The sequence below is a fragment of the Gorilla gorilla genome, chromosome 5 (assembly GCF_029281585.2).
Source record: "Gorilla gorilla gorilla isolate KB3781 chromosome 5, NHGRI_mGorGor1-v2.1_pri, whole genome shotgun sequence".
Lineage (NCBI taxonomy): Eukaryota > Metazoa > Chordata > Mammalia > Primates > Hominidae > Gorilla > Gorilla gorilla.
Genome location: NC_073229.2, coordinates 58991044 through 59011649, shown reverse-complemented (window position 1 = coordinate 59011649; position 20606 = coordinate 58991044). Strand labels below are relative to the sequence as shown.

Genomic DNA, 20606 nt, shown 5'->3' with positions numbered 1-20606 from the left:
AGAGGGATTGAGGAAGGCAGCGGGAAATGGATGTCAGGCCCTCTCGAGTTACACCTTGTGAGTCCCAATTGCTCTATTTAATGCCCAGACCGATGGCCCTCACTGTGATTTCTGAGGACCGCCCTCATGTCTCCCTCTTGGGGTTGGGGGACTAAGCAGTGAGCTCAGGGAGGTAGTCGAGGAGGCCTTTCTTGACCACTGAACAGAACCAGGGAATGTGATGTTGCTGGGCAGGAAGGGTGCACCTGTGGGATCCTGGAAGGGAGAGTCTGCTGGTCTCCAGGGTTGGCCTTGTGGAGATTCTTCAGGAGGCCGCCTCACCTGAGGAGTGAGAGAAAGGACGGTGCTTGAAAAGGGTCCATCTGAGCTCGCCAGGCCTAAGCCTGCCCTGCCTGCCCTGAAGGAAAGCCTGGGGTCCAATCAGCACAGCCTCTCCTGCCCTCCTGCTCTGGTCGTCCATCTGGGAACCAAGTCCAGCCGGTTCACATCCTTCCCCTGTCCCAGGGCCTGGCGCTGCCCCTGTCCAAAGACCTCCTGAGAACAGAAGTGAGGAGGAGTCAGGGGACAAGAGCCCTGGGGAGCCCCTGGGAGGCAGTCCCCCCACAGCAGCATCTGCAGTAGCTGTCTCATTGCCTCATTCACTTCCACCTCAAGCCTGGCCCAGCCCCCACTCACCCAAGGCCCAGACTTTCAAAGAATGACAAACAGGATCGAGAACACCAGGCCTCTGTTCAGGATGAATCGGCACATCAGAACATGGCCGGCACTGCCAGGTCTGCCAAGTCAAAGGCAAGTGTGGGCTCCCCAGGTCTGACCCTCCTGAACCCACAAGTGCGTGTGTCTGCTGAAGGTTGTGCTTGGAAGCCCAGCCTGCTCCGTCCTCCTGGCCAGCAGAACAGACAAGTGGGGCTTGGGCCTGTGGAACATGGGCCTCAACCTTTCCTGGGAGCCCCAAACCCTTCTCACTCCAAAGGAATCCACCAGGTCTCCCTCCTGCTTCTAGTATCTACCCACCTCATTCCTCCTGCTCGTGGCTGCTGGGGGAATCTGCACTGAGCTCCTCATGCTTCCACAAAGGGGCCTCCAGGAAGCCCTTAACACTTCCCTTTGACTGCAGTGCACAGTGACAGGGCTGCACAGCATTCAAGGCTCTCTGCTAAAGAAATTTATTGTCCTGCTCTAACCAATCCTTCTCCTTTCTCCACTCAGCTAAGCCATCTATGTTTGTAGATGACGCTTTGTACGTGTGTCTCCACCACCTGCTCCCAGTACTCCCCAGCATGGAATGCTAACCCCTTCTATGCTTTATAAATCTTCTGCTACCTTCAAAATTTCTCCTCCTCCAGCAAGTGTTCACTGACACCCACCTCCAGCTCCCACCCTGTGACAGCCAGAGTGTCTCTTTGCTCATCAGGTTCTTAGAGCTGTTGGTCCCATTCTTTAACTGCAAGAAAGAGGCTCCTGATTGCTCAGATTTCATTCACCACCAGACCACATTTGCTAGGTTGATGCCTTGTCCAAGGGGTATAAGAAGCTTATATAGTCATAGTGCCCCAAGCCCCAGCTCCTTTTCTCTGGGGTTGAGAATGGGACTTTTGCTGGCTTGAAGTGGGTACATCTAAGGCTTGTGTTAGGGCATGGGGATAGAAATTGGAGGGAAGGTCATTCTACCTGCTCAGGTTCAGGACCCCCTGGGCCTGCTTGGAGCAGGAGATAGTGCCTGATGTGGTCCAGCCTGGTTCTCTGGAATCCACAAGAGAGGCATGAGCCTAGGGCCTCAGCTAATCCCAAAGTAATACTCTGCTTTCTTCTGTCCTCTGTGCAGTGATCCTCATTCAGACACAAGTTATGTTGAATCCAGAGTGTCTTTTAGGGTTGACTCTGTTCAGAAAGTGCCATGTTCTGGAATAGATAAAAGCTCTTCAGGGCCTTACCTAAGCCTCCATCCCTACTAGACACCCAGGTATTGCTTGAGAATGATGGGACAGCACACTCTGAGCTTTCCATGCCATCTGTTCCACCTGGTGACTTAATCTGAGCTGGAGACAGACCTCCAAGGTGTGTGGAACAACTATTCTTCTTCTGTGACATATATAACAGAAAGACAAAGGCTCATTAGAGACTATTATTGGCAACTATGCACTAATAAATTAAAAAACCCAGAAGAAACATAAATTTCTGGACACACACATCCTATCAGAATTGAACCAAGAAGTAGGAAACATGAATAGACAAATAATGAGTAAGAAAATTGAATCAGTAATAAAAAATCTCTGAACAAAGGAAAGCCCAGATGACTCCATTGCTAAATTCTGTTGAAGTTTAAAGAAAACCTAATACCAATTCTCCTCAAACTAACTCAAAATATTGAGGGAGAAATAATTCTTCCAAACTTGTTCTATGAGGCCAGCATAACCCTGATACCAAAACCAGATAAGGATACACCTATAAAGGAAAACTACAGGCCAATATTCCTGATGAGCTCATATGCAAAAATCCTCAGCAAAATACTAGCAATCCAAATACAACAGGAAATCAAAAAGATTATACACCATGATCAAGCGGGATTCATTCCAGGGATGCAAGGATGGTTCAATATATGCAAACCAATAAATGTGATACATCAGATCAACAAAATGAAGGACAGAAACCATATGAACATCTCAACAGATGCAGGGAAAGCATTTGATTAATACAACATGCCATCATAATGAAAAGTCTCAATAAATCAGGTATAGAAGGAAAGTGCCTCAACACAATAAGACCCTATAAGATAACCTACAGTTAACATCATATTGAACAGGAAAAAGCTAAAAGCCTTTCCTCTAGGATTTGGAACAAGACAAGGATGCCCATTCTCACCATTCTAATTCAACTTAGTACTAGAAGTCTTAGGCAGAGCAATCAGGCAACAGAAAGCAAGGGCATCCAAATTGGAAAGAAGGAAATCAAATTGTCCCTGTTTGCACGTGACATGATTTTATATTCAGAAAAACCTTAAGACTCTTCCAAAAAACTCTTAGAGCTGATAAGTAAATTCACTAAAGTTGCGGGATATAAAATCAACATACAAAAGTCAGTAGTGTTCCTACACATGAACAATAAAATAGCTAAAATAAAATTTAAAAAGCAATACCATTTAAAATAGTGACAAAAAATACCAAGAATAATTTAACCAAGTAGGAGAAAAAACTCTACAAGGAAAACTATAAAATACTGAGGAAAAGAATTGAAAAAGATACAAAATAATGGAAAACATCCCATGTTTGGGAACTGGATGAATTAATATTGTTAAAATGATCATGCTACATGGAAATAGAAAAATAACCTAAAAATTCATGTGGAACCATAAAAGAACCCAAATTAGCAAAAGCTATTTCGAGCAAAAACAACAAAGCTGAATTTTCAGATTTCAAAATATGCTACAAAACTATAGTGACCAAAAGAGCATGGCACTGACATAAACACAGACATATAGACTAATGGAACAGAATAGAGAACAAATAAATTAATTCATGTATATACAGCCAACTGATTTCTAAGAACAGCATCATGAACTTGTTTTAGGGGAAGGGCAATCTCTTCAATTAATAGTCCTGGCAAAACTGGATATTAATATGCAGAAGAATAAATCTAGATTTCCATCTCTCACCCTATCCAAAAATCAATTCAAATGGATTAAAGACCAAAGTGTAAGTCCTGAAACTATACAACTGCTAGAAAAAAAGAAGAAACTCTTCAAGATAATGATTTGTAAAAAAAGATTGTATGATAAGACTTCAAAAGCACAGCATGAAAAGCAAAAATAAACAAAGGGGATCATAACAAAATACAAAACTTCTGCACAGCAAAGGAAACAAGCAACGAAGTGGAAAGACAACCTACAGAATGAAAGAAAATATTTGCAAACTACTCATCTGACAGGAGAATAATATCCAGAATATACATGGAGCTCAAAAATCTCAACAGCAAAACCCCAAAAAATCCAGTTTAAAAATGTGGAAATGATCTGCACAGACATTTCATGTATATATACACATATATACATACATGTATACATACATACATACATACATGTATACATACATACATACAGGTATACATACATACATACAGGTATACACACACATACATGTATATATACGTATATACATACATGTATATATACGTATATACATACATGTATATACATATATACGTATATACATACATGTATATACATATATACGTATATACATACATGTATATACATACATATATACGTATATACATACATGTATATACATACATATATACGTATATACATACATGTATATACATACATAGATACATACATGTGTATATACATAGATACATACATGTGTATATACATAGATACATACATGTGTATTTCATAGATACATGCATGTGTATTTCATAGATACATATATACATACATGTATATTTCATAGATACGTATATACATATATGTATATTTCATATATACACACATATGTATATTTCATATATACACACATATATGTATATTTCATATATACACACACATATGTATATTTCATATATACACACATATACATATACGTATATTTCATATATACACATATACATATACGTATATTTCATATATACACATATATACACATACGTATATTTCATATATACACATATATACACATATGTATATTTCATATATACACATATGTATATTTCATATATACACATATATGTATATTTCATATATACACGTATATATGTATATTTCATATATACACGTATATATGTATATTTCATATATACACGTATATGTATATTTCATATATACGCGTATATGTATATTTCATATATACGCATATATATGTACATTTCATATATACGCATATATATGTGTATATATATACCAAAATGTCAGATTTTTATTATTGTTGGTGTCCTGTCTGAAAGGCAGATTTAGCTGCATAAACTACCCAAGTCTCCACCCTCCTGACATAGGTATATCATAGCTTTTGGTTAAGTCCATATGCATCATTTACAATCTTTTACTAGTATTTTTGGGGGGTTATCCCTTAATATTCTTCTTCTTATTATTATTGTACTTTAAGTTCTGGGATACATGTGCAGAACTTGTAGGTTTGTTACATAGGTATACAGGTGCCATGGTGGTTTGCTGCATTCATCAACCCGTCATCTACGTTAGGTATTTCTCCTAAAGCTATACCTCCCCTAGCCCCACAACCCCTGACAGGCCCCAGTGTGTGATGTTCCCCTCCCCGTGTCCATGTGTTCTCATTGTACAACTCCCACTTATGAATGAGAACATGTGGTGTTTGGTTTTCTGTTCCTGTGTTAGTTTGCTGAGAATGATGGCTTCCAGCTTCATCCAAGTCCCTGCAAAGAACATGAACTCATCCTTTTTTTGGTGCATAGTATTCCATGGTGTGTATGTGCCACATTTTCTTTATCCAGTCTATCATTGATAGACATTTGGGTTGGTTCCAAGTCTTTGCTATTGCGAACAGTGCTGCAATAAACATACGTGTGCATCTGTCTTTATAGTAGAATGATTTATAATCCTACATTTATGCAGCCAACAAACATAAGAAAAAAAGCTCATCATCATTGATCATTAGAGAAATGCAAATCAAAACCACAATGAGATATCATCTCATGCCAGTTAGAATGGCGATCATTAAAAAGTCAGGAAACAACAGATGCTGGAGAGGATGTGGAGAAATAGGAACACTTTTACACTGTTGGTGGGAGTGTAAATTAGTCCAACCATTGTGGAAGACAGTGTGGCAATTCCTCAAGGATCTAGAACCAGAAACACCATTTGACCCAGCAATCCCTTTTACTAGTGTTTTTACAAGTCTTTTTCACAGCTGAACTATGAAGATTGGTGGATTACATTTTATTTTTTGTCATTATTTGGTTTCCTTAAAAAAAAACCTTTTAGTTTCAGGTGTTCATGTGCAGGGTTTTTAGTTAGGTAAATTGTGTGTCATGCATCTCTCCAGAGCTCTGACCTGGGTTTCTTTCTGCAGGTTCCTGGGTAAAGGGCGCTGTGCCTGAAGAACTTTACAAACACTAAGGACAGACCCTCTTCCTGCAATGCCAGTACTCACCCAAGAGAGGGCTCTATCAGCCCAAATCCTGGTGTCAGCAGACATCTCCAAGTCGGTGTACCTTACTTGTCACCAGCTCCAAGCCCCAGACAGCAGTTTAGAAGTCTCATTACACAATCTGGGACAAGCCAAATGCTAGCATCTTCAAAATCACCATGATTCAGCTGAAGGAGGACTCGGGATCCTACTGGTGTGAAATCTACAACACTTCCAAAAACTTCGTCACTGTTCTCAGAGATGTCAGCCTGGTGGTGTTTGCAGGTGAGCTCTTTTCTTGAGGAAATACCACTGTGCCACCCCCCCAGGGACCTGAAGGAAAGTCACTTACCCACTCCCATGCCTCTATCATCCCCCATCCTGCCAGGTCTTCTGCTCTGGTCCGAAGGGAGCAAAGATCCTGTACCCAGACATGGACTCTCACCTCTCCTTCACCCGGCACATCCTGGCCTCAACTGTTGGGAAGATACCCCCAGAGGTCCCTGGACAGAGACACAGTCTCTCTGTCACTCTGTGTCTCTGTCTTACACAGGCACACCCACAACTCTTCTTTTCACACACACACTAACACACACACACCAACAACTCTGTCATGCAGATCTTAGGCTCAGGCCACTCCTGGCTTAAGGCATCCTGAGGGTCTGGCCCTGGGCCCCTACCTCCTCTCATATATAGGGTAGACCCTGCTCACTTCTGGGCCCCTGGAGAGTCAGTGTTTGCTGTCTTTTTCCTTTAGCCCCAACCACGTCTCCTACGTGGACCCTCACCTGGCTCCCAACAAACACAGGTAGGTTGGAGGCCTCGGTGGGGGGAGATTAGAGGAGTCACCAGGCAGCTTGGGAGCCTCAGATTCAGGGAAGGGGAAACCAGGGAGGCCTGCCTCTGAGCACTGATCTCTTGGGGCCTGGGCTTGTGGGAAGCTACCTTCAGGGTCCACTGTCTCCTAGGGAGAGAAACATGCACTATCTGATGTGATCAGAAGATTGCCATGTTCTCACGACAATGGGCAGCTGTCCCCAGAGGGGAGTCCATATGGAACACCTTGCACATGTGTGTCCCAGCCCTCCTGTCCCTGGCCTCCCGCCAGCATGGAGAGGACAGTGCCAGACTTAACTTTAGCTGGGTATGGAGATCTCAGGCCTCAGTTCAGGGATTTTAACACTGGGAGGGAGGTCTTGGGAAAGGAGGGCCTGATTAGCTCCTGAACCCTGAAATCAGGTCCAGGGCACCCAGGGATCCTTCTCTGGTGGGTTGGGGCATAGGTTACAGCCGTGGAGCCCGCAGGCCATGAATCAAAGTTTGGTAGTGAGGAAAGGGGAAGAGGATGCAGGTTGTTAATTGTGGAGGAACCATGGAAAAGACAGTTCAACATGGATTTCTGCAATGAAACAAAATGGAACCCAGAAAATGCGAAAACCTTAGACCATGTTGGTGTGTTGAAGGGTGAGTGTGAATAGAGTGACTGCACCCTGGGGCAGATGGTGGCTGGAGATGTCAGCCAGAGAAAGGTGAGAGGAATACTCTTAAATTCTGCTCCTATCCTTGTAGTCATGAGTTTTGAGGCCATGATGACCTCCCCTTCACTGGAGGAATAGGCTGCAATAGACTAGGTCACAGGTGCCCTGGGGGACCATGGAGCACAGCAAAAGCCATGAGCTATTGATGGAAATAGACAACTAACTGCCAGAGCATTTGCTCCGTAGCCCTCTCCCCCTGCAAACTCCAGCGCGGGTGGATTACAAACAGACTATCTCTCAGGGAGTTTGAAGATGAAACCCTAACCAGAGAACAAGCACGCAGTTAATGGGGGTCCCTGGGGTCTTGTGCTCTAGGGCAGTGGTCCCTAAGCCTGTTAGAGACTGAGCCGCAGAGCAGGAGGTGAGTGGCGAGCCAGTGAAGTTCATCTGAATTACAGCCTCTTTTCATAGCTTGCATTACTGCCTGAGCTCCACCTCCTGTCAAATCAGTGGCAGCATTAGATTCTCATAGTAGCATGACCCCTGTTGTGAACTGTGCATGCAAGGGTTCTAGGTTGCACGCTCCTTATGATAATTGAATGGCTAATGATCTGTCACTATCTCCCATCACTCCCAGATGGGGCCATCCAGTTGCAGGAAAACAAGCTCAGGGATTCCACAGATTCTGCATTATGGTGAGTTGTATAATTATTTCATTATAACATTACAATGCAATAATAATAGAAAGAAAGTGCACTATAAATATAATGTGCTTCATTCATCCTGAATCCACCCCTCACATTCTGGTCAGTGGAAAAATTGTCTTCCACAAAACAGGTCCCAGGTGCCAAAAAGGTTGGGGACTGCTGCTTAGGGCTTTTCCCCTCTCACTTTTAACCCTCAACAGGCAGAGGATTTAGCCTCTGTTCTTCCCCATTACCAGATTCATATCTAATATGCCTAGGCGAATCTGAATTCACAAGCCAAAATACCTAGGCTTCTTGGTAGAAGCACTGCCTTAGAAGAATGACAACACACCCAACAATAGAAGCTTGTGAAGCAGAACTATGGGAACTTCCCATTCCCCAGGAACTGTAAGTACCTGTGATCAGTCTGGCTAAAGGGTTGAGGGGAGACATGAACTATGTGGATTGTTAAATATAGTGAACCCCAAGTTTCTCTTCTAGGAATCAGTATGTCAGCATATTCAGCTCTCTTATTCTTTGATTCTCCATTTTAAAGTTTAACTTCCTGGTTCTCTTTGGCCCCTCGCTTCTAGTTTCAGTAAACAACTTTCCTACCAGTCCTAATCAATAGTTCACATCTGTTCCGCTGATCACCTGCTCCGTCCTGACTCATCCTGGTCACTTGCTTTGACTTGAGTCACCTCTGGTCACCTGCTCCATCCTGACTCATCCTGTTCACCTGCTCTGACCTAAGTCACCTTTAGTTACCTGTTCCTAACCGTCCTTCCTGCCAAACTACTCACCCCACCACTCTGGCTCATACCCCTGCCCTCTCCATAGCCAATCGGAATTAGCTTAGGCTGTGCGGTCCAACCCTAGCCACTAGGAGAATGACACAGCAGTAGGGGCTACCACCATCAGGAATAAGAACTGCTGCCCCTCCCCTGTCCAGATGTGCTCTCGCTGTTGTTTCATCTGCGAGGAGCACCCTTTCTGCAGCCGTTGTTTCATCTGTGAGGAGTACCCTTTCTGCAGCCGTTGTTTCATCTGTGAGAAGCACCCTTTCTGCAGAAAGTAAAAATTGCCTGGCTGAGAAAATTAAATTTATGTTCGAAGCTTTTCTTGCAGCACTGGGGAACAAGCATTTTGCATTTCTAACATGGATCGTAAGGAAGATCCATCGAAAAAAAGAGCCAAATCGCAATCATAGTTGTGAAAAATATTATAGACCATAATGTATGTGATGAAGGATGGCTGTGGCTGGACAGTGAGCAGGAAGAGGAGTGAGGAATTCTCATGGAAGGTCCTGGAAAGAACCGGAGATTTAAAAATCAAAGACAAGTTAGGAGACGTGAAGGAGAAAAGTAGACGTACTAATATATGGGTATCAAGAACCCCTGTGGGAGATAAAGGATGAAAGAAAGAAATATTTGAAGAAAGAATCTAAGGAAGCTTTTCAAAACTATAGAAGAAGAAAAGACCTCACATTGAAAAGATTCATAAATTGCCAAAGAGGGGAAAACAGCACACACACAAAACACACCAGTAGATCCATTAAGTAAAAGAGAAGCACATCAAAAACAGAGGGGAAAGTCTGAAGGCTTTCAGATCACCTACAAGGCAACAAGATTAGAATTCCCTCTGAGTTCTTAAGAGGAACACTAGAGGTAAGAAGACAATTGAGTAATATTTCTAAAGTACTAAAGAAAAGCTTTGTATATAGTGTTTTGTATTCAGCCAAATTGTCACTCCAATGTGAAATCATAAAACCTCTGGATTCTCAAGGCCTCAGAAGGTTTGCCACATGCAAACATCCCCACTGAAAACACTCCCGGAGGAAGGAAGCCAGGATGAAAAATAAACCCTGGGGATGCTGCAAGAGGTGAGAGAGTAAGTGTGCCCAGCATCTTGGGAATGTTTATTTTTATATTTTTTGATTCATATAAAATGCAGGTAGGAGCTAAATGAAGAATAGGAGAAAATACGCTCATGATCTTTGAAAAATAACATTCTAGACCAGTGATCCCCAACTTTTATGGCACCAGGGACTAGTTTCGTGGAAATCAAGTTCTCCGTGACTAAGACAGGGGGATGATTTCAGGATGATTCAAGTGCATTATTGTTATTGTGCACTTTACTTCTATTATTATTACATTGTAATATATAATAAAGTAATTATACAACTCATCATAATGTAGAATCTGTGGGAGACCTGAGCTTGTTTTCCTCCAACTAGACAGTCCCATCTGGGGGTGATGGGAGACAGTGACAGATCATCAGGTATTTGATTTTCGTAAGGAGCATGCAAACTAGATCCCTGGTATGCACAGTTCACAATAGGGTTTGTGCTACTATGAGAATCTAATATCGCCACCGCTCTGACAGAAGGTGGAGATGAGGAGGTGATGCAAGTGATGGGAAGAAGCTGTAAATACAGATGAAGTTTCTTTCACTTGCCCACCACTCACCTCCTGCTGTGTGGCCCTATTCCTAACAGGCTAGGAGCTGGTACGGTCTGTAGCTCAGGGGTTGGGGACCCTTGTTCTAGACAATATCAACACGGGGTGAAAAGGAGACACTAGAGGCTCATGAAAGGATGGTTGGGTACTTGTTTCATGAGACAAGCTCAATGTAGCAATTGTACTAAATCAATGTAGATATGAGTCTTCAGGTTACATCAAGAGAAAGTATATCCTTTCATGTAGCAAAATGAAACTCTAGCCAAAGGAAAGTTAGATATGAATTAAAAAAAATAAAGCACAGTAAATAGAAATATAAAATAAAATGGTAGAGCTAAGTCCTAACATAAATGCAATTCCAATAAATTTAAGTGGATTAAATTCACAAAATAAGGACAGACACACTCTGAGTTTTAAAAATTCCAATGTTATATTACCTATAAGAGATAGATACACTTACAAAAACATCTTAAAAAGTTCAAAAAGTTAGAAAACTATATTTGACTATTAGGAAACAAAATAAACTGTTCTGGCACTCTTAATATTGAACAAAATAGAATTTAAGGTAAAATATCATGTCCATAAATTTGTCTATAAAATAAACAAAGATACATTATATATACTGATGAAAGATGCGCTTGAGTGTGAAAATAGAGCCATCATAAGCATGTCTGCCTAAATTTTGGCCATGAAATATGTGAAACAACACTATCAGAAATGCAAGGAGAAGTAAATATTAGCTATTGTAGTTGGAGGCTCACATACCTCTCAGAGGAACAAAGACCAATCAGACCAAAACTAAATAAAGGGATCTAAGTTCTAAGCCAAATAACTAACAAATTCCAGGTACTATGCCATCATATAATATTTATAAATGTATTATATATATTATGAGATCTGTATAAGAATATAGAATGAATATGTAATAAATTATACTTTTAAATAAATAATATTTTCAAATATATAAATATGTAGTTTCAGACTGAAACTGTTCTAAACTATATAAATGTATTATGTATGTTTTATAAAATACAGTATTCATAATATGTATTATATGAACTGTGTATAAGTAGACATACCTATGTTTATAACCCTCTACATAATTAAAAACAGATAGTATACATTCTTTCAAATAAAAGGAATGTATTTAAAAAAGGACACCTTGTATGAGGACATATAAGAAGCATGAAGAAATTCCAAAGAATCAGTATGACGCAGAATATATTCTCCAAACCCAATGCAATGACATTAAGAATGCATAAGAGAAGTAAAGATAAAATAGCACTTTTCAAACTAATTATTAATACATTCATATATGAATTATTAAGTATGTAATAAAATATATTTTGATAATATGACCACTACATATCAAAAAGTATGGGGCATAGTTAATATTGGAGAGTAATTAGTAGCTTTGAATATATTTGTTGGAAAACATGAAAACTTTCAAGTTAATGAGCTAAGGAAGCATCTTAAGAAGATAGAACATGAGCATCAGGGCAAGCCCAAAGAATCATAAAGGAGGGAAAGAATCATGGTAAGCGCTGAAATAAATTGAATGATTGAAAATGAAGATCAAGGTGAGTCATAATTCATTCTTTGAAAGTTTAAAAAGATAGCCATATTCTTGTCAAGACAAATGAAGATAAAAGAAGATGATAACCACAAATGGAAGAAAAAGAAGAAAATAACCATGCACTCTTTCTATAGAGATTTTAAAATAAATAAATCCTGAATAAAATCTTGTTGTTTTAAACCTTAGAAGTGCACAAATTCCTTAAAAAAATATGAACTGAGAAGATTAACACAAGAAGAAACAGATTTCAATAGATAAATAAATAGGAAAACTGAAATGGTAGATAAGCCCCACCCTCACAGAACATTCAAGACTTACGTGGTTTTGCCAGTAACTCAATCTTTTAAGAAACATTTGATTTATATTTCATGCAAGATGTTGCAGAAAATAGAAAAGAAGCAAGAACAGCCCAGGTTATTTGAAGGGGCTAGTGTCATCAAAATCACAAAACCAGTTACGGGGGTTATAAGAAAACTAAATTATAGGTTTATTTCTCTGATGCCCGCGGAGTCAATTCCCAAATTACCATTAGCTAACTGAATTCAAGAGTTCATCAAAAAGAAGACTGTATTATGATTGAGTAGAATTTTATCACAAAACAGAAAGGATTGTTCAACTTCAGAAAAATCTATTAACATAAGTGAACCGAATTCATAAACTAGGGAAAAAAGTCAACTGCTGCACAAAAAGCATTTGGGAACCTTGAGCACATTTATATTATATGAAAAAGCTCTTAAAAATGGAAATAAGAACAGATAACTTGGTAAAGATTGTACACCAATGATTACAGTAAACATTATTTAGTGGAGAAAGCATAAACTCAAATTCAGGATTTTTGCAGCTACCATTAATGTCTTCTATAATATTAGAGGTTCTGATCAATGCTTGAAGGAAAGGAAAACAAGTTACAAGAAAGAAGATTAGACAAGAAGAGAAAAAACTGTCATGACTTGCAGATGATGGGATCATCTATCCAGAAAAAGAATGAGAAACAACAAACTATTAAATCTCACAAGAGAATTTAGCAAGGCTGCCAGATACAAAATCAACCTACATACACCACAAGTAGATCTCTATGAAAAATAAACATTTAGAAAAATAAGATAGTTTTCATTATAGTGACAAAATCATTAAGTTTCTAGAAAGAATTAATTTAAGCAAGACCTATTTGGAGAAAACTACAAAATGCTAAAAAATGACAGGTGATCTGAATAAAGAGAAATAATCCATGATTTTGGAAGAGGCAATAACATTGTAAAGATGTCAATTTCCCCCAAATTAAAAAGTCTTTAAATGTAATCCCAAACACAACTTCAGTTTACTTTTGTAAAGAACTTGAAAAGTTTACTCTAAAATTATATGAAAAAAAGACGATGCATGACTAGCTAAATCAACCATGAAAAAGTGAAAATAAAAAGAAGTCACTGGCTTTACCAAATATTAAGTAATACTGAAGCAGGAAGCTACTGAGGCCACAAGGGAAAAGCAGATTTGCTGGGAAAGGGTAGTCCCAGAATCAGAGATAGGCAGGCCAGGAGTAGGCGCCACACAGAGGGGACCTGGGAGGACCCCTGGCACCGCAGACAGGAGGTCTAGGTCTGTGCTCTGTCACTGCTTCTAAGCGTCTAGTCAGGTCCTGTGCAGTGTCTGGGCCTCATTCCTTCAGGTGTGATATCTTGGCCGGTCTTAAAGATGCCCTTTGCTCTGATTCCTAAGAGGCTCCTGATAGTCCTGTCCTACCTGACCTAGTTAGGGAGAGTTCCTACTGCCCCGGCTCTACCCCTCCCCTTCCCTGAACTCCAATCCCTTGTTCTTCCCCTGGCCAGCTTTTTCCTCCATTCAAGACTTTGAGGTTCCTTCTGACTAGGTCTCCTCTCAGTCCCAGAGACCTCTGTGGCTTCTGCCCCATACCCCTGTGTCATTGTCAGTTCAGGGCGGGCCTCTATACAAACATCTCCAGCCACAAGGGGCCTGGCTAAGGGACACAGCAGCAGCAGGTGACATCCTGGCCCAAGTCCATCCTCCTTTCTCCTTCCTCACTGCAGGAAATCAAGTGCCCCCATCTGCCTTGGCTCAGCTGGCCCCAAACTCCTGGTCTCTGTGTTGTGTGGACTCCGCCTGACCAAGGGCCTGATGCTGTGAGTCCTGTTTGTGTTCCTGACCTGCAGGTGCCACAGGTGAGTGGGGCCTGAGTTTGGCCTGGGGGGCAATGGAGCTGGGGCCAGACTCTGTTCCTAGAAAGATGGCTAGGAAAAAGAAGCCAGATCACAGAGGCAGGAAAAATGACAGCTGAGTCCAATTTAAACGTGTTTCCTTGCAATCTCTGCCTTCCTGCAGACACAAACCTTAGAAAAAGACAGAGGCTTTCTAGGAGTCCCATTCCAGGACTCTGCCTCTGTCTTTGTCCTGAGAGGAACAAGGCCAGGAGGACAAAGCTGAGAGTGCCTGGGTAGAAGATTTAGGAGACAGGAAGGGGCAGGGAAGGAAGCAGGTGACAGGGAGAAGGGAGGGAAAGAGGAGGAACAGGTAACAGGCACAGGGTGAGACAAAGAGGCAGAAAAGAGGGTCAGAGAAAGCATCACTTCCATTCATGACGTTCCTTCTCTTGCCACATTTCAGGACAGCAGTGATGGAGGTTTCTGATTGTATCAGCCCAGCCTTGCCCCAGAACCCTTGGGTGCATGAGTCACAGCATGGATCCAGGATGAATCCCAGTTCTTCCCCTGCCCAGCTATTGGGAGCTGCCCTAAGCGTTGCGCCCCACTTGCCCGTGAGGAAAGGCCAGCACTAAGCCTATTGGAGAGAATTTTTAGCCCCTGATCTCCCTGGTGGTGACCCCTCACCCCTGCACTGACCCCTCTTAGATCTACTTCCCCTGCCCTGACTTTCGCCATTGGAAAGACCTGGGGCGGGGGTTTCTGCATCCGGGTCAACGCTCAGCTCAGCATCTTCAGCTGTGCCCGGGCTCCTCTCCAGCACTCTGTGGTTCTCTCAGCCCCACCTCAGCAGGTCTCCAGGATGCCTCACATTTTCCCTGTTTGTTAGTGGTCTACCCGAGAGTCCTATCAATTTCCTCTTGTGCTTAATTAAATTCAACCTCTGAACTGAGATGTGTCAGAGGCAACTAAGCAAGAAAGCAGATGTATCCCCTCACCCTCCTCCCCTCCCACCCTAAATGAGAAAGAAATGACTTAAAAATAAATGATAAAATTGAAACTAAGAAAGGCTGTAATCAGCAGACTGGAAACTGAGGAAGTCCTAGAAGTAAAAGAAAAAATCAGATGCCTTAAAATGACAAGAGCAGTGGATTCAGCAGCCTAAAACAGGACCCAGAACATTCAATGGAATCTCATCATCAGGGGTCAAAATTCTGTTTGTTTAACGTGTGAGGAGATTCATAGCCTAAAAGAGAAAATCAAGTTGAACTAACAATATTTGATGGTGGGTGAAAGATAAATGTTTTGGGGAACAGAAGAGGAGCACACATCTGTGAAGCAAGAAAAGGCAGAGTCATTTTCCAACCAGGTAACATCTAGCGAGACTGGGATTGACTACTCAAAATGGGGGTCCACCATGAACAACCAATTTGGGGTACCACTGCATAGCAGCTGAATGCCAGCCCTGAAAAAGGCCACCATAAAGAGAGTACCATTTTCTTGCCGGCCGCAGTGGTTCATGCCTGTAATCCCAGCACTTTGGGAGGCCACGGTGGGTGGATCACCTGAGGTCGGGATTTCGAGACCAGCCTGACCAACATGGAGAAACCCCGTCTCTACTAAAAATACAAAATTAGCTGGGCGTGCTGGCACATGCCTGTAATCCCAGCTACTCGGGAGGCTGAGGCAGGAGAATCGCTTGAACCTGGGAGGCAGAGGTTGTGGTGAGCTGAGATCACGCCATTGCACTCCAGCATGGGCAAAAAGAGCAAAACTCCGTCTCCAAAAAAAAAAAAAAAAAAGAGAGAGAGAGTACCATTTTCTTTTGCTCTTTCTGGGGAGGGGCATTGATATGGTTTGGTTGTGTCCCCACCCAAGTCTCATCTTGAATTGTAGCTCTCATAATCCCCATGTGTTGGGAGGGACCTGGTGGGAAGTAATTGAATCATGGAGGCAAGTTTTCCCTTCCTGTTCTCCTGATAATGATTAAGTCTCATAAGATCTGATGGTTTTATAAAGGCCAGTTCCCCTGCACATGCTCTCTGCCACCATGTAAGATGTGCCTTTGCTCCTTCTTCACCTTCTGCCATGATTGTGAGGCCTACCTAGCTATGTGGAACTGTGAGTCCATCAAACCTCTTTTTCTTTATAAATTACCCAGCATCAGGTATTTCTTCATAGCAGTATGAAAAGGGACTAATATAGGCATCGAACAGAAGTCTCTTCATGTATATCTCAGCTCCTTCCACATGACCATCACCTATCTGTGAGAGGCACAACTTTTGCTTTCTTTATTTTTTTAATCCTCATTCCCTATTTCCACTTGCCTTCCCCTCCAAGGCAACCACTCTAATGCATGTGATATGTAACCTTAAATTTGAATATATTCTTGTAAAGCCTGAAGCTTTTTTTTTCTGTGACTGTATTTTAACTTACATATAAGAAATTGTGATAGACATTTTTCATATATTCGTTTTGCTCCTTCCCGGGTACATATACAGAGCCCACTTCTTTTCAGTGCTTATTCCATTGTGTACATATCTCACAGTGTATCATTCCGAACCCAGGGTGCATGTGCTGTTTTGCCTTCACTTCTCCATATTGCAAACAATGCTGTGAGGAATATTGTCCATCATGTTCTCTGGTAGAATCAGGTGAGATTTCCTTTAGGACTTATACCCAGGTGGCATCAGCTGAGTTTTACGATCTCAGATGTCTAAGTAATGCTGTCAGCTTGTGTTGCCCGAAACACGAATCTAGACACTAGAGATTATTTTCTGTGAGTCTATGTGAAGTACACAGCACAACCTATGGAATAGTATTGCCAATAAAAAAAAATGGAAGGCAAGAGTAAATGTAGCTGAGTGATGCTACATGGTGGCTAGATGTATGATTATCTTTTTAAAAAAATTTTTTTTGAGTCTGAGTTTTGCTCTTGTTACCCAGGCTGGAGTGCAGTGGTGCGATCGTGGCTCATTGCAACCTCCGCCTCCCAGGTTCCAGTGATTCTCCTGCTTCAGCCTCTGGAGTACCTGGGATTACAGGCGCCCACCACCACGCCCGGCTAACCTTTTGTATTTTTAGTAGAGATGGGGTTTCATCATTTTGGTCAGGCTGGTCTCAAACTCCTGACCTCAGGTGATCCACCTGCCTCAGCCTCCCAAAGTGCAGGGATTACAGGCATGAGCCACCATGCGCAGCCGATTATCTCTTTTTTGTGAGATACTTTTGTGCGTGCTTGGGAATTTTCATAATTAAAATGATACCTAAAAAAAAACAGTTGTGTGTCGAAGCCACTGCTATTTGGTTTTCAGTCATGTGTGGCTGAACCCAATCTTTTCTCGATTTACTGAACTTATGCAACTGCAGCAGATTGGGACATGTTCACTTACAGTACGGAAATATTGAGCTTCACTTAAAGAACATGGGTAGTGGGATACAAGTGGACTAAACAAAAATAGGTCTTCCTCAATCAGATGCTAAGAGCTAGCATTTAGTTATAACTTTTAAATATTTTATCTTAACATCCTTGGCCTCAAAATTGTCGTAATTCCCTTAACCACAATTTTCAAGTGGGTGGCAAATTTTATGTCATAAGTTAACATGTAAAAGACATATACTTCTTCAAACTTTTGAACATATTTCATTGTTTTCTTACCTTCCCAGTGTTGCTATGGAAATGTCTGATAACAGTCTGATGGTTATTCATCTTTACTGACCTATTTTATCTCTGGAACATTTTTATAACTTTCTCTTTGAATTTTTATTATAATATGTTTAATATGGGCTATTTAAGTATCCATTCTATTTGGAAGTCTCTGAATACATTCAATTTGATGTTTTAGATATTTGTCTATTTCTGAAAAATCCTCGGTACCATTTTTTCAAGTATTAATAGTTCTTCTGCTCCATTTACTCTTTTTTCTTCTTCTGGGAACAGAATGACGATAGAATATGTGGGAACTAAAAATGACAATAACCAAAATTAAAAGCTGACTATGTGGACTCCATAGGAGAGTGGAGATGACAGAGGATGTAATTAGTTAACTGGAAGGCAGACTGAGAAAATTTACTCAGTCTGATCAGAGAGAAAACAGACTGAAAATAAATGACCAGAACGTCAGCTATCTGCGGGACATTAACATAAGAGCTAACCTTTGCATCATCAGAGTCCCAGAAGGAAAGGAGAAAAAATGTGAGACTGAAAATGTATTCAAAGAAACGTCTAAAGTAATCAAATCTGCCCAAAGACCTAAAGTTACAAATACAAGAATCTGATTTTATCCCAAATATAATAAGCCCAAAGAAATACACACCAAGACACAGCATAGATAGCCTTCTGAGAAGTAAAGACAAAGAAAATATCGTAAAAATGGCCAGAGAGAAATAATTATCTATAAAGGAATACCAATTCTAATTGTAGTGAATTTCTTATCTGAAACAATTGAAGCCAGAAAAATGTGGCACAACATTGTTCAAATGCTATAAAAGACAAACAACACAATTGAATAAATATTTTTCCAAGGGTATACAAATGAGCAAATTGTGCATGCTCAGGATGAAGATGCTCAATATCATTAGTCATTAGGTAACTACAATTCAAAACTTAAGTACATTCACTGGATGGCTATAAACAGAAAGCCAATACAAGTATTGGAGAGATTGTAGAGAAATGAGAACTCATACATTGCTGGAGAGGGTATAAAATTTGCAGCCACTTTGGAAAACTATTGGTAGTTCCTGAAAATGTTAAACATAGAGTTGCCATATGACCCAGTAGTTCTACTATTGGTTATGTACTCAAGAGAAATGAAAACGTATGTCCACACAAAAACTTGTACATGAATAGTCATAGTAACACTGCTTATAATAGTTGAACAGTGGAAACAAATAAAATATTTGTCAACTGATAAATGGTAAACATATATATCCATTCAGTGGAATATTATTCAGCCTTTAAAAGGAATGATGTATTAATACAACATATAGCACAAGTACAGCTACAACATGGACAAACCTGGAAAACATGCTAAATGAAAGAATCCAGTCACAAGGAACACATATTGTTCAATTATGTTTTTAGGACATATCCAGAATTGATAAAGACATTTTTGATTGAAGATATTTTTGTCTAGAAAGACAAAAATATTAGTGGTTGCCTGGGACTGTAGGAATGGGGACTGTGGTAAGCTGATAAATGGCCTGTTAAAAGATATCTGTGTCCTAATCCCTGGAACCTGTGATTGTTACCCTTATATGGCAAAAAATAAAAAAAAAAAGATCTTTGCTGATATGAGTGAGTTAAACATCTTGAGATGGTGAGATTATCCTGGATTACGTAGATGGGAACTAAATGCAATCACATGTATCCTTATGTAAGAGAGTCAGAGTGGGATTTGAACACAAAGAGGAGAAAGTGATGGGAAGATGGAGCAGAGGGAGACTGAAGATGCTGGCCTTGAAGATTGGAGTAAAACAGCCCCAAACCAAAGAATGCTGGCAGCTACCTGAAGCTGGAAAGGCAAGGAACAAATTTTCCCTAGTGTCTCTGGAGAGACTGCAGCCCTGTCGACATCTTCATCTCAATACAGTGTGAACTGACTTCAGACTTCTGCCTTCAGAGTGGCGAGACAATAACTTAATACTGTTTTAAGCCACCAAGTCTGCAGTAAACGGATCCAGGGAGTGCCTGCTAACGGGCATGGGGTTTCTTTGGGTGGGGAAATGCTGTAAAATTGGTGTTAGTTGTACAACTCAGTGAATATATTGAAAACCACTGAATTGTATGCTTTAGATGGGTCAATTTTATATTATGTGAATTATAGCTCACAGAATTGTTGAAAAAAGTCATTGTGACCTTGGGTTAGGCAAAGATTTATTAGATATGACATAAAAATTGATTCATAAAAATTATATATTGGACTTCACCAAAATAAATCAACATAAAGTGCTTCATACTGTACTATTTCCATTCTGGAAAGAGACAAATGACAGGAAAAAACCCCACCAGATCAGTGTTTGTCTGGGACTGAAGGGATGACTAACAAGGAGCAGAGGAAAGCTTTTGGGGATGATGGCACTCTTCTCTGTCTCCATTACGGCATTGGATACAAGTCTCTAGAACTCCCAGAACTCTTCACTGAAAAGGGTGAA

General features: G+C 40.9%; 1 protein-coding gene across 1 annotated transcript; it reads left to right on the top strand.

Annotated features, from left to right (window-relative positions):
- The first annotated feature begins 697 nt into the window (after positions 1-697).
- LOC101138707 (trem-like transcript 4 protein) lies at positions 698-14448 on the top strand. The gene is given in 6 exon segments (XM_063707261.1): positions 698-755; positions 758-789; positions 6095-6383; positions 6856-6906; positions 8214-8271; positions 14343-14448. Coding segments are annotated over 6 exon segments (585 nt in total). The 3' UTR covers positions 14440-14448.
- The last annotated feature ends 6158 nt before the right edge of the window (positions 14449-20606 follow it).